Source organism: Oncorhynchus clarkii, chromosome 18 (assembly GCF_045791955.1).
Source record: "Oncorhynchus clarkii lewisi isolate Uvic-CL-2024 chromosome 18, UVic_Ocla_1.0, whole genome shotgun sequence".
Taxonomy (NCBI): Eukaryota; Metazoa; Chordata; class Actinopteri; order Salmoniformes; family Salmonidae; genus Oncorhynchus; species Oncorhynchus clarkii.
The window spans coordinates 3778796-3798087 of record NC_092164.1 but is presented as its reverse complement, the minus strand read 5'-3'; the positions used below and the strand labels follow the sequence as shown (position 1 = coordinate 3798087).

The 19292-nt window shown below is 39.6% G+C and overlaps 1 protein-coding gene across 1 annotated transcript; it reads right to left on the bottom strand.

The window, feature by feature from the left end:
• Positions 1-7364: 7364 nt before the first annotated feature.
• LOC139372857 (zinc finger protein 665-like) lies at positions 7365-9861 on the bottom strand. The gene is made up of 2 exons (XM_071112696.1): positions 9685-9861; positions 7365-9048 (listed from the first exon to the last, which is right to left on the bottom strand). Exons 1-2 carry the CDS (start codon positions 9830-9832, stop codon positions 7616-7618), a joined length of 1581 nt encoding a protein of 526 aa, XP_070968797.1. The 5' UTR covers positions 9833-9861; the 3' UTR covers positions 7365-7615.
• Between the last annotated feature and the right edge of the window lie 9431 nt (positions 9862-19292).

The following is a 19292-nucleotide window of genomic DNA, read 5'->3' as shown; positions in this document are numbered from 1 at the left end:
TCGGGCTGTCGAAAAGCAGTTTGGTTATGTAAATAGTCTTGTAGAACTGTGGTATTGATGGTCCATTTGAGGGTGAGTCATTAATATGAATGTTCAGAGTGAAAGAGCAGTGAACTCTCCTGTGATGGCCCACGTCTACCACAACCTTTCCTATTGTGTTAGTAAGCACCACAGCATTTTAGGAAGCCAGTGTTCAAAATGTAAAAAAAATATTAAAAAATCAACAATCCCCCTCCTCCCCAAAAAAATCAGGAAAACATTGAAGAACCACAGCACAATGACATGAAGGTGGAAGAATGGCGCTGCTAAAATCAAACATTAATCTCCTGAGTACAAACCATTGAATCTTGAGTACATACCTAGTCCCCTGAATACAAACCTAGTAATCTTACATACAGGCCTTCAAATAGTGAACTACTCTTTTAATGGACTGGTAGGTGCTATGAAAGGGGTGTTTTAAAAAAAACTGAAATCTTTGTATTTTCTTCATTAGTCCACTGTTAATACAATGCCAAAAATGTTGTATGTTTCCTGTTAGCAATCAAGTTTTCAAGATAGAGCACTTTCAGTACTGAGGAAAAAGTGTGATGATGCAAATTATACGCAAATGAGCAAAATGATAATTGCATCATCACACTTTTTGCTCTGTACTGCAGTGTTTCTTAATCCTGGTCCAGGGGACCAAAGAGGTGCATTTTTTTTGTTTTTGCCCCTAACACTCACACACTGGATTCAACTAAGCAACTCAAGCCTTTGAATTGAATAAGGTATGAGAGTGCCAGGGCAAAAACACACATGTACACCCCTTTGGGACCAGGATTGGGGAACACGGCTGTACTGAAAGTCCTCCATCTTCAGAACTTCACTTTTGACGTGTACATTATTTGGATTGTATACAGGGTGATGAAACCAATGTGTACATTTGTCATTTTAATGAACTATCCCTTTAATTGGAGTTTCATTGGAGTTTCATTTAGTTAGAGATGGATTTGCTCTAAGCATGTGCTATAAATAAACATTATCTTAAGGAGGCTAGGCGAACCTAACGAGTGTGCTCTCATACTCCCTTAAAAGACCTTTGCTTAAAAAAAGAGAAAAAAAGCGGCAGCTGTATGTCCACTTTGAGACGCCATAGACCTGTTTCTGTGTTTACAAACAGGTCACAAAATGTCATCATAATATATGCACATAATTCTTCTAAACTCTTTCGAATGGGAAGCATGTCTGCACCTTAGACAAACTGATGTGAAAAAATGATGTGTTACAAATTATTTCAGTAGTCCTACATTGTCACAAGTTAGGGTACAATGGGGGAATTGCTGACACAAAAAAGTAACGTTTGGGGGAAAAAAATGGTATTTAGATTAAGGTCACGCTTAGGTGAGTAAACTGTAAAGGGAAATTAATGGCTACAGTTACCCTGGCAGAAGATTATGGCATAGGGTTTCACACAGGTGTGTTAATCTATTTGATCAGTTTTATTTAGAAATGATTTGGTAAGTAACACTTCAAAGCTAAAGTCTAGTTGTCTTCTTTTAATTATTTTAATAAAATATGTGGGGGTGGAAATGGTGTTGCACGTCACCATTAATATCAGAACTACCTGCACATTAATAAATGGTGTTGCACGTCACCATTAATATCAGAACTACCTGCACATTAATAAATGGTGTTGCACGTCACCATTAATATCAGAACTACCTGCACATTAATAAATGGTGTTGCACGTCACCATTAATATCAGAACTACCTGCACATTAATAAATGGTGTTGAAAGTCACCATTAATATCAGCACTACCTGCACATTAATAAATGGTGTTGCACGTCACCATTAATATCCGAACTACCTGCACATTAATAAATGGTGTTGCACGTCACCATTAATATCAGAACTACCTGCACATTAATAAATGGTGTTGCACGTCACCATTAATATCCGAACTACCTGCACATTAATAAATGGTGTTGCACATGTCACCATTAATATCAGCACTACCTGCACATTAATAAATGGTGTTGCACATCACCATTAATATCAGCACTACCTGCACATTAATAAATGGTGTTGCACGTCACCATTAATATCAGAACTACCTGCACATTAATAAATGGTGTTGCACGTCACCATTAATATCAGAACTACCTGCACATTAATAAATGGTGTTGCACGTCACCATTAATATCAGCACTACCTGCACATTAATAAATGGTGTTGCACGTCACCATTAATATCAGCACTACCTGCACATTAATAAATGGTGTTGCACGTCACCATTAATATCAGCACTACCTGCACATTAATAAATGGTGTTGCACGTCACCATTAATATCAGCACTACCTGCACATTAATAAATGGTGTTGCACGTCACCATTAATATCAGAACTACCTGCACATTAATAAATGGTGTTGCACGTCACCATTAATATCAGAACTACCTGCACATTAATAAATGGTGTTGCACGTCACCATTAATATCAGAACTACCTGCACATTAATAAATGGTGTTGCACGTCACCATTAATATCAGAACTACCTGCACATTAATAAATGGTGTTGCACGTCACCATTAATATCAGAACTACCTGCACATTAATAAATGGTGTTGCACGTCACCATTAATATCAGAACTACCTGCACATTAATAAATGGTGTTGCACGTCACCATTAATATCAGAACTACCTGCACATTAATAAATGGTGTTGCACGTCACCATTAATATCAGCACTACCTGCACATTAATAAATGGTGTTGCACATGTCACCATTAGTATCAGAACTACCTGCACATTAATAAATGGTGTTGCACGTCTCCATTAATATCAGCACTACCTGCACATTAATAAATGGTGTTGCACATGTCACCATTAATATCAGAACTACCTGCACATTAATAAATGGTGTTGCACGTCACCATTAATATCAGAACTACCTGCACATTAATAAATGGTGTTGCACATGTCAACATTAATATCAGAACTACCTGCACATTAATAAATGGTGTTGCACGTCACCATTAATATCAGCACTACCTGCACATTAATAAATGGTGTTGCACATGTCACCATTAATATCAGAACTACCTGCACATTAATAAATGGTGTTGCACATGTCACCATTAATATCAGAACTACCTGCACATTAATAAATGGTGTTGCACATGTCACCATTAATATCAGAACTACCTGCACATTAATAAATGGTGTTGCACGTCACCATTAATATCAGAACTACCTGCACATTAATAAATGGTGTTGCACATGTCACCATTAATATCAGAACTACCTGCACATTAATAAATGGTGTTGCACGTCACCATTAATATCAGCACTACCTGCACATTCATTTTCATTGTACTTTATTTGTGGATCCTTTTCCATACAATCCATGATGTACAATTGCACTAAATATTATTTGAATATTTAAAATCCCAGCAGTCTTTAAAAGGTCATTCAGGAGCAAAAGGTTTTCAATAGTTGTTTTAAATTCATGAAACAAATTGGAATGTAAAAGAACGTTAAAGAACACTGGAATACAACATTTTACAACAATAACGTAACTAATTAATTCAATGTAACATTGATGTGGCAACTCTCTTATGCTCTGCTATTGCATAATTCTAATTTGTATAAAGGTCAAAAATAAAGCGATCCCCAGTAAAATTGGAGCACTCATGAGCCCACCTCCTGCACTGCTCAGACCTAATCTAGTCCCCACTGAAATAGGGGGAGTGATGCCAATTTAAAAGCTCTCTCAAACACATGCTGTGTAAAATATCTAAAAGGCTATAAAGTAACGTTAACTCTAAAGCTGTCAGTCACTAGTGCAAACATTTACAACTGCAATTAAGCTACGGTATCTTTTTAATGTAGTTTACCTCAGACGATCTGGTAGGAAGGTTGTTAATGGTTGTACAGTCGTCTCAAATAAAACTGTGAAGGACCTCGGCGTTACTCTGTACCCTGATCTCTCTTTTGAACAACATATCAAGACTGTTTCAAGGACAGCTTTTTTCCATCTACGTAACATTGCAAAAATCAGAAACTTTGTGTACAAAAATGATGCAGAAAAATGAATCCATGCTTTTGTCACTTCTAGGTTAGACTACTGCAATGCTCTACTTTCCGGCTACCCGGGTAAAGCACTAAATAAACTTCAGTTAGTGCTAAATACTGCTGCTAGAATCCTGACTAGAACCCCCCAAAAATATCATATTACTCCAGTGCTAGCCTCCCTACACTGGCTTCCTGTCAAAGCAAGGGCTGATTTCAAGGTTTTACTGCTAACCTACAAAGTATTACATGGGCTTGCTCCTACCTATCTCTCTGATTTGGTCCTGCCGTACATACCTACACGTACGCTACGGTCACAAGACGCAGGCCTCCTAATTGTCCCTAGAATTTCTAAGCAAACAGCTGGAGGCAGGGCTTTCTCCTATAGAGCTCCATTTTTATGGAATGGTCTGCCTAACAATGTGAGAGACGCAAACTCGGTCTCAACCTTTAAGTCTTTACTGAAGACTCATCTCTTCAGTGGGTCATATGATTGAGTGTAGTCTGGCCCAGGAGTGTGAAGTTGAACAGAAAGGCTCAACTCGTCGTGTTTGGAGGACAAAGAATGCTGAGTTGCATCCAAAGAACACCATACCTACTGTGAAGCATGGGGGTGGAAACATCATGCTTTGGGGCTGTTTTTCTGCAAAGGGACCAGGACGACTGATCCGTGTAAAGGAAAGAATGAATGGGGCCATGTATCGTGAGCTTTTGAGTGAAAACCTCCTTCCATCAGCAAGGGCATTGAAGATGAAACGTGGCTGGGTCTTTCAGCATGACAATGATCCCAAACCCACCGCCCGGGCAATGAAGGAGTGGCTTCGTAAGAAGCATTTCAAGGTCCTGGAGTGGCCTAGCCAGTCTCCAGATCTCAACCCCATAGAAAATCTTTGAAGGGAGTTGAAAGTCCTTGTTGCCCAGCAACAGCCCCAAAACATCACTGCTCTAGAGGAGATCTGCATGGAGGAATGGGCCAAAATATCAGCAACAGTGTGTGAAAACCTTGTGAAGACTTACAGAAAACGTTTGACCTCTGTCATTGCCAACAAAGGGTATATAACAAAGTATTGAGATAAACTTTTGTTATTGACCAAATACTTATTTTACACCATAATTTGCAAATAAAGTCATAAAAAAACCCTACAATGTGATTTTCTGGATTTTTCCCCCTCATTTTGTCTGTCATAGTTGAAGTGTACCTATGATGAAAATTACAGGCCTCATCTTTTTAAGTGGGAGAACTTGCACAATTGGTGGCTGACTAAATACTTTTTTGCCCCACTGTATGTATATTATGTACTCTTCCGAACTGTTTCGGCTGTTTTTATTTAAACTTTATTTAACTAGGCTTCTTATCAACTTACACTGTAGAAGCACTGGTCCTCTTACATTTTAATTCCAGGTTGCATATTACAATATTTAAGGGCATATCAGATTGCCTGCTCTGACCATAACAGTCACACCAAGCATAGGGTTAGTTGGTATAAGATTGAAATGGGTAAATAATGTACCCATGAAAACCCTATGAAATAGTTCCCCAATACCCTCTGATGTATATATTTAATGTATTACATGAATGGTGACCACAGCCCTTCCAACAATACATTTAAATCATGTTTTACTGTGATTGTTCCACCCTGCTGAATGTATTCAATGTATTCCATTTCAAATGTGTCTCCCAGTGCGGCTTTACTTCCAGGCTATTATGACACATCTGGCAGTTTCTTCTATGTTTCTAGGCCCAGTACAATGGAAAACATGTTGTTTTGGTCACTACCATTGCAGGAAAATACCATGCTACTGGTGCAACTAGCAAACCAAAAACAACATAATAGTAGTTACTTAGCCTGATAACACATCACTCCCGACAGACACAGGCAAAAATGTAGCAGCCTATACACCTAATCATTAGCGATCTGACATGCTGTATTGCCTGGAAATTGTAGGCTACTAACTTACTATGGCCCTGTACCTCTGGCCAGGGAAGGCAAAGTTGTAATGTTGTGTATTGTATATACAGTATTTCACTTCAAACAGTTTATTTCATTGAATTATACACAAGAGAGAAAAACATGTATGTACAAACATTATTTTTTCATTACAATCTTGTCAGTTAGCGGATGCTCTTATCCAGAGCAACTTATAGGACAAATAAGAGTTAATTACCTTGCTTAAGGGCACAATGACAGATTTTTCACCAAGTCAGCTCGGGATTCAAACCAGCAACCTTTCAGTTACTGGCCCAACACTCTTAACCACTAGGCTACCTGCCAGATCAATTAACTTCAATACAGTTATTCAAATACATTCATCATCAATGACTAAAATAATGAATCTAATATTAAAAGACAAATTAATAAACACAAGTAGTTGATTCATAGCCTGTTTATCATTAAACAAAAGTTGTTTAGTAATATAAAATAATCCACCCAAACTAATGCTGAAAACTGATCATCACATCATCTTTATCTGATATACACTGTGTACAAAACATCAGGAACACCTTCCTAATATTGAGTAGCACCCCCCTTTGTCCTCAGAACAGCCTCAATGCATCAGTACATAGACTGTCCAAGGTGTTGAGAGTGTGCCACAGGGATGCTGGTCCATGTTGACTCCAATGCTTTATTGTGTCAAGTTGGCTGGGAGTGGATCTACTCTGAATAGCCCATTCCTTCTCCTCCCACAGATGCACAATTACAGTGAATTCAGCTGTTCTTGGAACCATTACTGGACAAGCCTTGTGGCACAAGGCATAATCCTGCTGAAAAAGTCTATTTGCAGATGCATACAGTCCTGCCATGAAGGGACGCATCTGATTGGCAATGATGTTTAGATATTTTTTGTTGTTGTGCACTCTCCTCAAACAATTGCATTATATTTTTTTCACTTTCATAGCTACTGTTAATTGAACACTGCAGTTAGATTAACAAGAATTTAAGCTTTCTGTCGATATAAAGAAATGTCTATGTACCAGAAAGTCGTCTGTTGTATACAAAGTCATTCTAGTCACATTAGCGCACGTTAGCAACAACCGTCCCGGTTTAGGGACACCCACCCCGTTGAGCAGGGGTGGGCAACTCCAGTCCTCGGGCCTGATTGCTAGGGATGGAGAAAAGTGTGACACCAAACACAACAGATTAATCAAATTACATTCTAAACTGAAGATCATGATTAGGTGATAATTGGAGTCAGGTGTGTTAGCTGGGGCTGGGGCAAAACTGTGACACCAATCAGGCCCTCGAGGACTGGAAATGCCCACCCCTGACGGAGAGGATAATTTAAGGAATTTTAAATTATTAATTCTTTTACTTTTGATACTTAAGTCTATTTACAACCAAATACTTAGACTTTAACTCAAGTAGTATTTTACTTGGTGACTTTCACTTGAGTTACTCTTACTACATTAAGAGCAGAATTAAGGCTTCTCTCCTGTGTCTGTTCACTGATGACCTTTTAGGTCAGCTGTTGTTTTAAACAATTTTTTACAGTCAGATCAGTGCTAAGGCTTCTCTCTGTTTACCTTGGTGTCTTTTTAACTGACACATTCCAGAGAAACTCTTTCAACAGTCAGAGCAGGAGTAAGGCTTCACTCCTGTGTGTGTTCTCTGATGAACTTTTAGCTCAGCTGATGTTGTGAAGTATTTTATACAGTCAGAGCAGGAGTACGGCTTCTCTCCTGTGTGTATACGTTCATGTGTTTTTAAGTAGTCCAGTCGAGAGAAACTCTTTCCACAGTCAGAGCAGGAGTATGGCTTCTCTCCTGTGTGTGTTCTCTGATGAACTTTTAGCTCAGCTGATGTTGTGAAGTATTTTATACAGTCAGAGCAGGAGTAAGGCTTCACTCCTGTATGTATACGTTCATGTGTTTTTAAGTGGCCCAGTTGAGAGAAAATATTTCCACAGTCAAAGCAGGAGTAAGGCTTCTCTCCTGTGTGTGTTCTCTGATGAACTTTTAGCTCAGCTGATGTTTTGAAGCATTTTACACAGTCACAGCAGGAGTAAGGCTTCACTCCTGTATGTCTACGTTCATGTGTTTTTAAGAGGTCCAGTCGAGAAAAACTCTTCCCACAGTCAGAGCAGGAGCAAGGCTTCTCTGATGTGTGTGTTCTCTGATGAACTTTTAGCTCAGCTGATGTTTTGAAGCATTTTACACAGTCACAGCAGGAGTAGGGCTTCTCCCCTGTATGTATACGTTCATGTGTTTTTAAGTGGCCCAGTTGAGAAAAACTCTTTCCACAATTAGAGCAGGAATAAGGCTTCACTACCGTATGTATATGTTCATGTGTTTTTAAGGTTCTCAGTAGAGGGAAACTCTTTCCACAGTCAGAGCAGGAGTAAGGCTTCTCTCCGGTGTGTGTTCTCTGGTGAACTTTTAGCTCAGCTGTTGTTGTGAAGCATTTTATACAGTCAGAGCAGGAGTAAGGCTTCACTCCTGTATGTATACTTTCATGTGTTTTTAAGATGTCCAGTCGAGAGAAACTCTTTCCACAGTCAGAGCAGGAGTAAGGCTTCACTCCTGTATGTATACGTTCATGTGTTTTTAAGTGGGAAAGTTGAGAGAAACTCTTTCCACAGTCAGAGCAGAAGAAAGGCTTCTCTCCTGTGTGTGTTCTCTGGTGAACTTTTAGCTCAGCTGATGTTGTGAAGCATTTTACACAATCAGAGCAGAAGTAAGGCTTCACTCCTGTATGTATATGTTCATGTGTTTTTAAGTGGCCCAGTCGAGAGAAACTCGCCCCACAGTCAGAGCAGGAGTAAGGCTTCTCTCCAGTGTGCACTCTCTGATGAACCGTCAGATTCCCTGATGTTGTGAATCTCTTCCCACAGTCAGTACAGGAATACGGATTCTGTCCTGTGTGTATTTTTTGGTGTATTTTTAGCTTTGATAGAATTGGGAAAATCTCCTCACAATGTGGGCAGTGGTGAGACCTGTTAGCTCTGTGATCTTCCCTCTGTTGCTCTCTGGATGTAGAGAATGTCTCAACGTGGTCTCCTGTGTGAACAACATCAGAAGAAACAGTCAGTTGGTGTGATAAACATGTCAATCAAATGTATTTTATGAACCCCTTTTTACATCAGCAGCTGTCACAAAGTGTTCTACAGAAAGCCAGCTTAAAATCCCCAAAGAGCAATGCAGATATAGCAGCACAGTGGCCAGGAAAAACTCCCCAGAAAGCAGGAACCTTGGAAGAAATGTAGAGAGGAACCAGGCTCAAAGGGGTGGCCGGTCCTCTTCTGGCAGTACCGGGTGACATATGTATTCATATCAGTAGGCTGTACAATACAGGGGAATAAAACTATTCTAAAAGTGGGTAAGAGATGAAAGCTAAAAAGGGGCGTGTCATCCTCCACTCACTATCACAAGGGTTAGTAACTACACAGACTAATTTCATAGGACTTTAAAACACAGGCAGTTTGTCTTCTTCACTTCTTTAGTCTACTCTCTGATCACTCCAGATAACCCAGTGAATAAAACAAATGCTGGCAATACTGGTGTCAAACCATGCAAGTCTCAGTAGCATGAAAAAACAGCTACTTTTTCATTTTTTCATTGAAACAATTATACTGCAACTTCTCATGCAGTGGAACTTTGGAATGAAAAACAAACTTAGATAGAACCTGATCTCACCATGAGAAACAGATTTCCCAATCTTCTCTTCCTCTTCATCATCTTTAATGTTGACATTCAGCTCCAGTGTTTGACTGCAGTCTTCCAGCTTCACTGATGCCATCTCTGGATCCTGCAGAGCAAACTGGGCTCCACTGTCATTTTTCATTTTTTCCTGTTCAATTATCTAATTCAGTGCTTGACTTGAACTGAAATAGGTGCCGGTAATGTTGATATTTAGCTGCAGGAGCTCCACAATACTGTTGAGCTAATTTCTATAAGAGGAACATGAGCTCAAACACTAGAAATTTGAGGTGACGGTACTCAGCTCCAGTGAGCTCCTGTCCAAGTCGAGCACTGATCTCATTTCAATAGATCTGGCAACTAAGCATTGACAAAACATTAATTAATAAATATTAGACAAATTATACACTTTAAAATTAGGCTACACAACTGTAAATGCACTTAATGTATAGTAGATATCCCCTATACACAAATGCATAAATGACTCAAAAAAACATTTAGTACAAGGTTGCAAGGTAAAAAAAAGTGATCACGTTCACTCATGCGGTTTGACATAAAAATAGCACATAAAACCTTAATCAAAACGTCATAATAACTTGACGTATTTGTTACCTAGCCTGTTATGACATGTTATTTCGATATTATAAAGTGCTATTACATACCAGTAGTAATATATTTGAAACGGACACAGAAGTTGTCTCTAGTGCACAATTCTGGCGTATCCTTTATTCCGAAGAATGATGTGCGCCTGCGCGGAACTTCCTGTTCCCCCACTACCAGTTTCTAAACCCAGAGACGTAAACAACGCGAGACTTCAGAGAACGATTGCGAAGCAGACCAAGCCTGGGTTTGACAAGTCAATGAGAGAAGTGAAGAATTCTGATACTTTTGCAGCGGCTAATGGGGATCCTAATAAATACCAAAATCACTGCGTATCTTACATACAAACTCCAGATATAACACCTTTTATCCGTGCCCTGCTCCGAAAAAGAATGCTCTCTCCTTCTGCTCTTCTGAGACGCATGAAATCAAAACCACTACTGGTCACTCTGGCTGACTCTACCTTTCCTAATGCCTCCTTTACCATCTTCCTGGCCTCAAATGATCTCCCAAAAATACATAATTGTTGATGAATCGCACTCCAAAAGAACCCGATGTTAGTTTACAACTTTTGGTATTTTTGCTACATTTTTCGTTGTCCCCGTCTTCCATTCATTCTTACCAACTTTACTCAACTGGGGGATATCAGACTCGAAAAAGCACCTCCGCTTCGCCATATTTCCCTACAAAAAAAACAAGACACACCCCGCTACGGACTAACTCCTGCACTGCAAAAAGAGCCGAAAGTCAGCCTGATCAGCTTGTACTCATAGAAATGCCTGAGATACACGAATATAACTATACAATATTGCATATGGTATAAGTTTGATTATTTTTTGATATACACAATGTAATGAAATATATTGATTTAAAATAAAATCGAATAGCTTGTTTGATGTTCTGATATAGACAGAATGACTGAAAATTGCCTGTAATTTTAAATCATTAGTTTACAATTTCACAATGGAATTTATTACAATTTATAACCGTCATGTCTCAAAACTGGGAGAAGCAGAAAGAGCAAGTCATTCACCCGACATTTGTTCATCAGGACTGTAACACAACGACACGAGGATAATTGTAAGCATCAACATTTCTGAAAACGTTTTTAATTTGATAGGGTTGTTATATTAACTATCAGTTTCTGTTGATGTCGCAAACTATTATTTTCTCTAGGCTAACTCTCTGCCTGGATACTTGCATGCTAACTTAACTAGCTAACGTAAACTCGTACATCGCCTTGGTCCGTACAATTGCCCTTATTTTAGCGCCCAAAACGTAATACTTCCAGATCAACTGTAATGTCAATACCATTTTAAGCACAATTTCTCCACTTTCCAACTGAATCAATTGCATGGCCTAAACGCTGCCCGTTTCTGCATAATTCAAGCAGGCAATGAGCCCCTTTGGCTCTTTTTAAAAATTGCGGGTGGTAAAGCGAAACTAATGCGTGATAGTGAGAAGGAGAGATGTCTTGTGGGAATTTTTTTTTTTTTTTCACTCGATCTGTCCAACTTATCACCTCTAAAATGTAAATAAAATACTATAAAGAGTTTATATAATGTGTCATTACATACCTATTTGAAGGTTTCTGTCGAATTTGAATCTGGTTTTTAGGGCAGTGCTAAAGTGATCTTAGAAGTAAACAGCGCCTTTGAGAATGATGATCTCATGCAATGATGACGCTAAAAATGACTAGGTATCCTCTCCTTACCCCCGTCACTGTCCATTTCTTGTTTTTAAACGATAAGAGAAGTGCTACACCTGGTGGAGAGAGATTGTAAGACAGAAATAGTTGCTTTATACGACATGATGGAGGGTCCGTTTTTTGAACTTTTCTCCAATACTATGGAGCCATTACCATGTCGATCAACGCTTGAATAGAAACCTAGTTCACACCCCCGATTTTGAAGTCAACACAGTCCCATTAGTTTTCTTTGTAGCCCGGTTTGAATGTTGCGGTAGCGCACATTTGTACGGAATGAGGTGAGTTTACGTTATCTAACGTTAGATAGTAAGGCGAGAAAGCAGGGCTAACATATTTTGTACAAACAGTCAGCTAGCTTACACTATCGGTCTAGCTAACTACGGTTATCTATGTTTTCTGGTAACGGGTCATTGTCATTTGGCAGACATTTTTTATTTATTTAACTAGCTAGAGACCAACATCAACGTTACTCTCTGGGTACCTACTGTGAAGCTGGTTGGTTTGCTAACTAACTGTAGTATGGGTTAGCTATCTAGCTAGCTAAGAACGTTAGCTCACAGGAGAGAGGGCATTAATATGTTACAAATAAGAGGTGAATGAGTGCAAAATGCAGTGACCAAAATTAACTAGCTAAGAAGCCTGTCAAAATGTAATTCAAACTTGCTCTCAGTGTATTCATTACTACAGTTTGTTTACTATTGACCTTTTATTAACTTTTATTCAGAAAATGAAGTGAAGATTATAATTATACATCCACAACTGATCAAGACCAGAGCTGTTTCCCTTGAATAATGCCAGGAAGTGGATTGTTCCACAAAATGTGTGTCTTTTGATTCCCTCTGATATTTTATGTATAAATTATGGGTTTTGATGTGCATGAAAACAGGGGAGAAATAATCACAAGAGTGATACGGTGTTGTATTCTCAATTCAACGTTTAGTGTAATATTTCACAAAAGTAACACATTACAAAACAGAAAACCCATTATACAACTAACACAGCAAAATATCTTATTAACAACGTACATGTTCATTCACAATCGACATAACATGGCAGCTACTCTCAGAACGATGCTATTCTTCACTTCAACCGAGCAGGGCTAATATGACTCTCTTCAAACTTAACTCTAACTTCCTCAAGACGTTACTAAGACACACCTTAAACACTCTTGACATGTTAGCGAGTTATAACATTTAAATTACTATTTTTATCATCAATAAAGTACCTGAAAACAGGGGAGAAATAATCACAAGAGTGATACGGTGTTGTATTCTCAATTCAACGTTTGGTGTAATGAGAAAAGACCGCGATTTTCCCCAGGAATATGGGTGGAGACCAGAGCAATCGATCTCCGGCTCATAGATTAAGAGCATTTCGTAGATCACAGATTAACACTTTTAGGCACCACAAAAATAAAGTAATCAATATAACGTTTACACATTACTCTCACAATTCGTACCCTTTGACAGATTTTAACTTTAACACAATTATATGAATGTTATCAATCTCTATCAACTAATACTGAATGCATCTTTTTAACCTTAGATGTTTTAAGATCCTCACATACTATAAACTTACTAATACTTTTTAATGTATAACAGGCTATGAATATTTCCTTTAACCTGTCACACATGCATGATTTACTGTATGTCATGTGCTTAAATGTTTGTTGCAGCACTATCCAGAAGTTCACCTGGGCAGGCCCAAAAAAGGCAGAAAAGCCAGTCTTGTTCTCTCTCTACCCCAGCCCAGGATGAATTTAACGGGGACACGCCTAGACGTGGTAAGAGAAACCGGAGAGTCAGTGGGAAATGTCAAACCTTTCACAGGGTAGCATAGATGGGATTTTCCTTTTTGTATCAGGCATCACTGCCTATCAGGATCATTATTCACACATGATATACAGTACATATACATTTTCCTATCCAAATCCTTGCTTTTAAGTTTTCCTGATCACACCCAAATTGGGTTTTTATTTGTGTTTCAGGGCAATCCAGGGATTCAGCTGGCCGTTCTAGATGCTCTCCTTCCCTATCTCACTTCACATACGGTGGGTCAAGAGTACAACTTGCCAGACAAGTCCAGAAATCTTAATCAGGTAACCTGTCGACTACTAAGGAAGGTTTATTAATTGGTTTTGAATGTTACCGAATCATCCAGGGCTTCTACTAGCCAGTCCCACCTCCAGAGCAGGGAGCACAGACGTTTTCCATATCCCCCCTGTTACTCTACCAGACAAGGTGAGAGAAGTTATGGAGTAACTAAAGTTTGCTCATCAGTGCAAGTTTCTTTACAATGAGCAGAAATTATACACATCTTGTTCAGTCTTGATAACTGAAGATTAAAACTATCCTTAAAATATGTATTGTAGTGTGTAGGTTGACAAAAATCAAGTACTACTTCTTTTTGCTGTTTACCTCTGGGTTGCCACTGAGTTGGCTTTGAATTTTTAAGATTCGTCCAGGGCTTCTACTTGCCAGGCGCAACGGAGCCAAGAGCATCGAAGCTCTCACCCTCCCATTCCCTCCGCTAGACCAGAGCTGTTTCCCATGAATAATGCCAGTAAGTGGATTGTTCCACGAAATGTGTGCCTTTTGATTCTCTCTGATATTTTATGTATAGCCCATCCAACTACCTACCTCATCCCCATATTGTTTTTATCTACTTTTTTTTTTGCACACCAGTATTTCTACTTGCACATCATCATCTGCACATCTCACTCCAGTGTTAATTTGCTAAATTGTAATTACTTCGCTACTATGTCCTATTTATTGCCTTATCTCCTTACTCCATTTGCACACACTGTATATAGATTTTTCTATTGTGTTATTGACTGTACTTTCGTTTATCCCATGTGTAACTCTGTGTTGTTGTATGTCGCACTGCTTTACTTTCTTGGCCAGGTCGCAATTGTAAATGAGAACTTGTTCTCAACTGGCCTACCTGGTTAAATAAAATGTGATATTTATATATATATTTTAAAGGGGGCGCTCCTAGTAGCCAGAGACTTTAATGCAGGGAAACTTAAATCAATTTTACCAAATTTCTAACAGCATGTTAAATGTGCAACCAGAGTGAAAAGAACTCTGGACCACCTATACTCCACACACAGAGATGCATACAAAGCTCTCCATTGCCCTCCATTTGGCAAATCTGACCATAATTCCATCTTCCTGATTCCTGCTTACAAGCAAAAATTAAAGCAGGAAGCACCAGTGACTGGATCAATAAAAAAGTGGTCAGATGAAGCAGATGCTAAGCTACAGGACTGTTTTGCTAGCACAGACTAGAATGTGTTCCGGGATTTCTCCAATGGCATTGAGGGCATTCGGTCATTGGCTTCATCAATAAGTGCATCGATGACGTCGTCCCCACAGTGACCGTACGTACATACCCCAACTAGAAACCACGGATTACAGGCAGCATCCGCACTGAGCTAAAGGCTAGAGCTTCCGCTTTCAAGGAGAGAGACTCTAAGCCGGAAGATTATAAGAAATCCCGCTATGCCCTCCGACGATCCATCAAACAGCCAAAGCATCAATAAAGGACTAAAATCGAGTCGTACTACACCGGCTCTGATGCTCGTCGGATGTGGCAGGGCTTGCATACCATTACAGACTACAAAGGGAAGCACAGCCGAGAGCTGCCCAGTAACACGAGCCTACCAGATGAGCTAAACTACTTCTATGCTCGCTTCGAGGCAAATAACACTGAAACATGCATAAGAGCACCAGCTGTACCGGAAGACTGTGTGATCACGCTCTCCGCAGCCAATGTGAGTAAGACCTTTAGACAGGTCAACATTAACAAGGCCGCAGGGCCATACGGATTACCAGGACGTGTACTGCGAGCATGCGCTGACCAACTAACAAGTGTCTTCACTGACATTTTCAACCTCTCCCTTTCCGAGTCTGTAATACCAACATGTTTTAAGCAGACGACCATGGTGCCTGTGCCCAAGAACACTAAGGGAACCTGCCTAAATGACTACCGACCCATGGCACTAACGTCTGTAGCCATGAAGTGCTTTGAAAGGTTGGTCATGGCTCACATCAAAACCATCATTCCAGAAACCCTAGACCAACTCCAATTTGTATACCACCCCAACATATCCACAGATGATGCAATCTCTATTGCACTCCACACTGCCCTTTCCCACTTGGACAAAAGGAACACCTACAGTTGTTTACAGACAGATTCTTTCACGTATAATTCACTGTATCACAATTCCAGTGGGTCAGAAGTTTACATACAATAAGTTGACTGTGCCTTTAAACAGCTTGGAAAATTCCAGAAAATGATGTCATGGCTTTAGAAGCTTCTGATAGGCTAATTTACATAATTTGAGTCAATTGGAGGTGTACATGAGATGTATTTCAAGGCCTACCTTCAAACTCAGTGCCTCTTTGCTTGACATCATGGGAAAATCAAATTTCCACCTTATTCATAGAGACTTTTAGCATTCAGTGAATGATTTGTCCCCTATCCATTCTGAAACTAACTGCAGCTCTTTGTCAAGTGTTGCAGTCATTTCAGTTGCTGTAGTAGCTGACGTGTATAGTGTTGAGTCGTCCTCATACATAGGCACACTGGCCTTACTCAAAGCCAGTGGCATGTCATCAGTAAAGATTGAAAAAACCAAGGGGCCTAATCTAATTCCTAATGTTGGAGACGCTCACATTAAAGAACACCCTCTGTCTTCGGTTACTTGTCTAACTCTTTATCCACATTATAGCAGGGGGTGTAAGGGGGAGGTGTAAAGCCATTACACATATGCTTTTCCAGCAGCAGACTATGATCGATAATGTGAAAAGCTGTACTGAAGTCTAACAAGTCAGCCCCCACAATCATTTTATCATCAATATTTTAGAAATAGCATTACACAATCAACATCTTGATCAATTCTATGCAAAGGAGACGTGTCCCGGAGGAGGCTACGACCCCCTTATCATGTAATGGGGTAGGGCCTTCCCAAGCAGGGTTGCCAACTTAGAGACTTTTTCGCTATATTTAGCGAGTATTCAGACCCCTCTAGCGACACATTTTTAAAAAATTTACTAGTGACAAATCTAGAGACCTTTTCTGGTGTTATTGGAGACTCTGACGTGAAAGCATGTATTGTTCTTAGTGGGCCCCACCCCCGTCCCAAAGCACTCACTTGCAGCCCAGTCCTCGCGCTTGCGGGAAGCTGGCTGATCCCGCCCTGGCTTACATTCAGGGCGGGATGTAAATGTGAAATGTTCTTTGTCTAAAATAAATCACTGCACAAAAATAAATCACTGCATTTGACTCACACAGCCTCAGTCACTTACTCACCTTGTCCCACTGTGTGTGTTCCTCTCTGTGACATAAGATAAACATCTAGCTGGCTAGCTCATCATGTCTCAGTCTAAACTGTACACTCAAAATACAGAAAGGAGTGGGAATCAAACCCTGAATTCAAAGGCTGGTTGAAGCCGTTTATTGGAGATAATACATGGACGGGCATACTGCCTGTATTGTAAGGCTGATTCTACGCCAAACTTAGTGATGTAAAAAAACACATGACAACTCAAAAGGCAAAGCCTTGTAACAGTTCCACCCAAAACAAGCTGCAATTTATGGTTAACAAATTTACTCTGCAAAAAAGGCTGAGGCCACCATGGCATTAGCTATCGCTGAACACTGTTCCATGCTGGCATGTGATCACATTGGAGAAGCATGTAGAGCTGCTTTCTCAGACTCCACTGCTGCTACCCACTTCAAAATGCACAGGTCAAAGTGCACAGAAATTATTAATGGTGTTCTAGCACCATACTTTCTGAAAAAGTTTGTTGTCGATGTGGGTGACCAGCGTTTCAGCCTCCTCCTCGATGAGTCCACGGATGTAAGTGTTTCTAAGTACCTGGGGGTTGTGTATAGGTACTTTAGTGACACCAAGCAGACAATTGTATCACCATTTCTGGGACTTGTTGGGTTGGAGGGAGGAGATGCCAAATCTATAGCACTGTGCTGTTGTGGCTTTCCTCTCGAAGTGTAGTCTTAAAAAAGAGAAACTCCTGGGGATAGGGGACTGACAATGTCTCTGTTATGACGGGGATTAACAATGGGGTCCATAAAGTGCTGAATAAGGAGTATGGCCTCAAATATCTGGTTCTTATTCGCTGTGTGTGCCACTCTCTGCAGTTTGCTCATTTGTTGTTCTAAACATAGTTAGGGTGTTTTTTACTCACTTTTTGTCTTTCCCACAAAGTTATTCCTCTCTCCTACAGCGTCCAGCACAATTACATGCACATTGTCAATTATGCAAATTGGGCGATAACGTCATTTAGCGACTTCTAGCGAATTTTAGGACAGCCAATAGCTACTTTCCTTACTGAGGAGTTGGCAATCCCAAGGATCCCGGAATGCACGGACGGTGTTAGCGGGGGAACAGGAAGTTCCAGGCAGGCGCCCACCATTATTCAGTATAAAGAAAGCGCCAGAACGATGCAGTCAAGAAGATAAGCTAAGTGTCCTTTTCTATTTATTACTACAGGTATGTAATAGCACGTTTTAAACGTTCTGATATCAAAAGAATATGTCATAACATTTTAGGTAATAAATCCGTTTGGTAAAGGTTTAATGTGTAATTTTTGTGTCAAACCGAGTGAAGCACATGATAACTAAGTTACATATTTAGAGCCTTTAGGGTTTGTCTGAGTGGATGTACATAATTTTCTCAAGGTCATTTCATAAATAATCTATTTACTTCTGAGATTTCTGAATTCGTGTTGCAAGTTGTTTTTTTAATGTAAATTTCACGAGCTGGTAAAATGGCGGCGCCACTCGGTTTGCGTCAACGGACTTCTTTGTATTTTTTATTGCAACAATAATAAATAACATTATTACACATCAATACAGGGACATTACTGTGAATACAATGACAAAACATGTAAAGTCCAGGCAGAGAGACAATTTCACGGTTCCACCACAATTTTGAAGCTTAATGTAATGATCATCAGTTTTCTACATGTGTACTAATAGTCAGACACCTTCAGTTGTTTCTATATTTATCTATAAATGTTACTATGGTGTGGAAGGGTAATACTATTCGTTTTGATTTAAATAACACAGTGAAGACAAGGTTATTCAGGAAAATAGTTCCTCTTATGTTCCTCTTATAGAATATTAGCTCAACAGTATTGTAGCGCTCCTGCACCTAAATATAAACAATATTTTTTGAGAATAAATTAAGTGCCAGAACTGCCAAGACAATAACTTTTGGGTCTGTTTCTCTTTATTACTACTGGCTGACTCAGATTAAGTCTGAGGCCGG

Bases quoted from the DNA above. Each gene is read 5' to 3' on its own strand.
- LOC139372857 (XM_071112696.1), bottom strand. From the start codon at position 9,832: ATGAAAAATGACAGTGGAGCCCAGTTTGCTCTGCAGGATCCAGAGATG. The intron at 9,049-9,684 runs GTGAGATCAGGT...TTGTTCACACAG, and splicing joins TGGGAAATCTGTTTCTCATG to GAGACCACGTTGAGACATTC.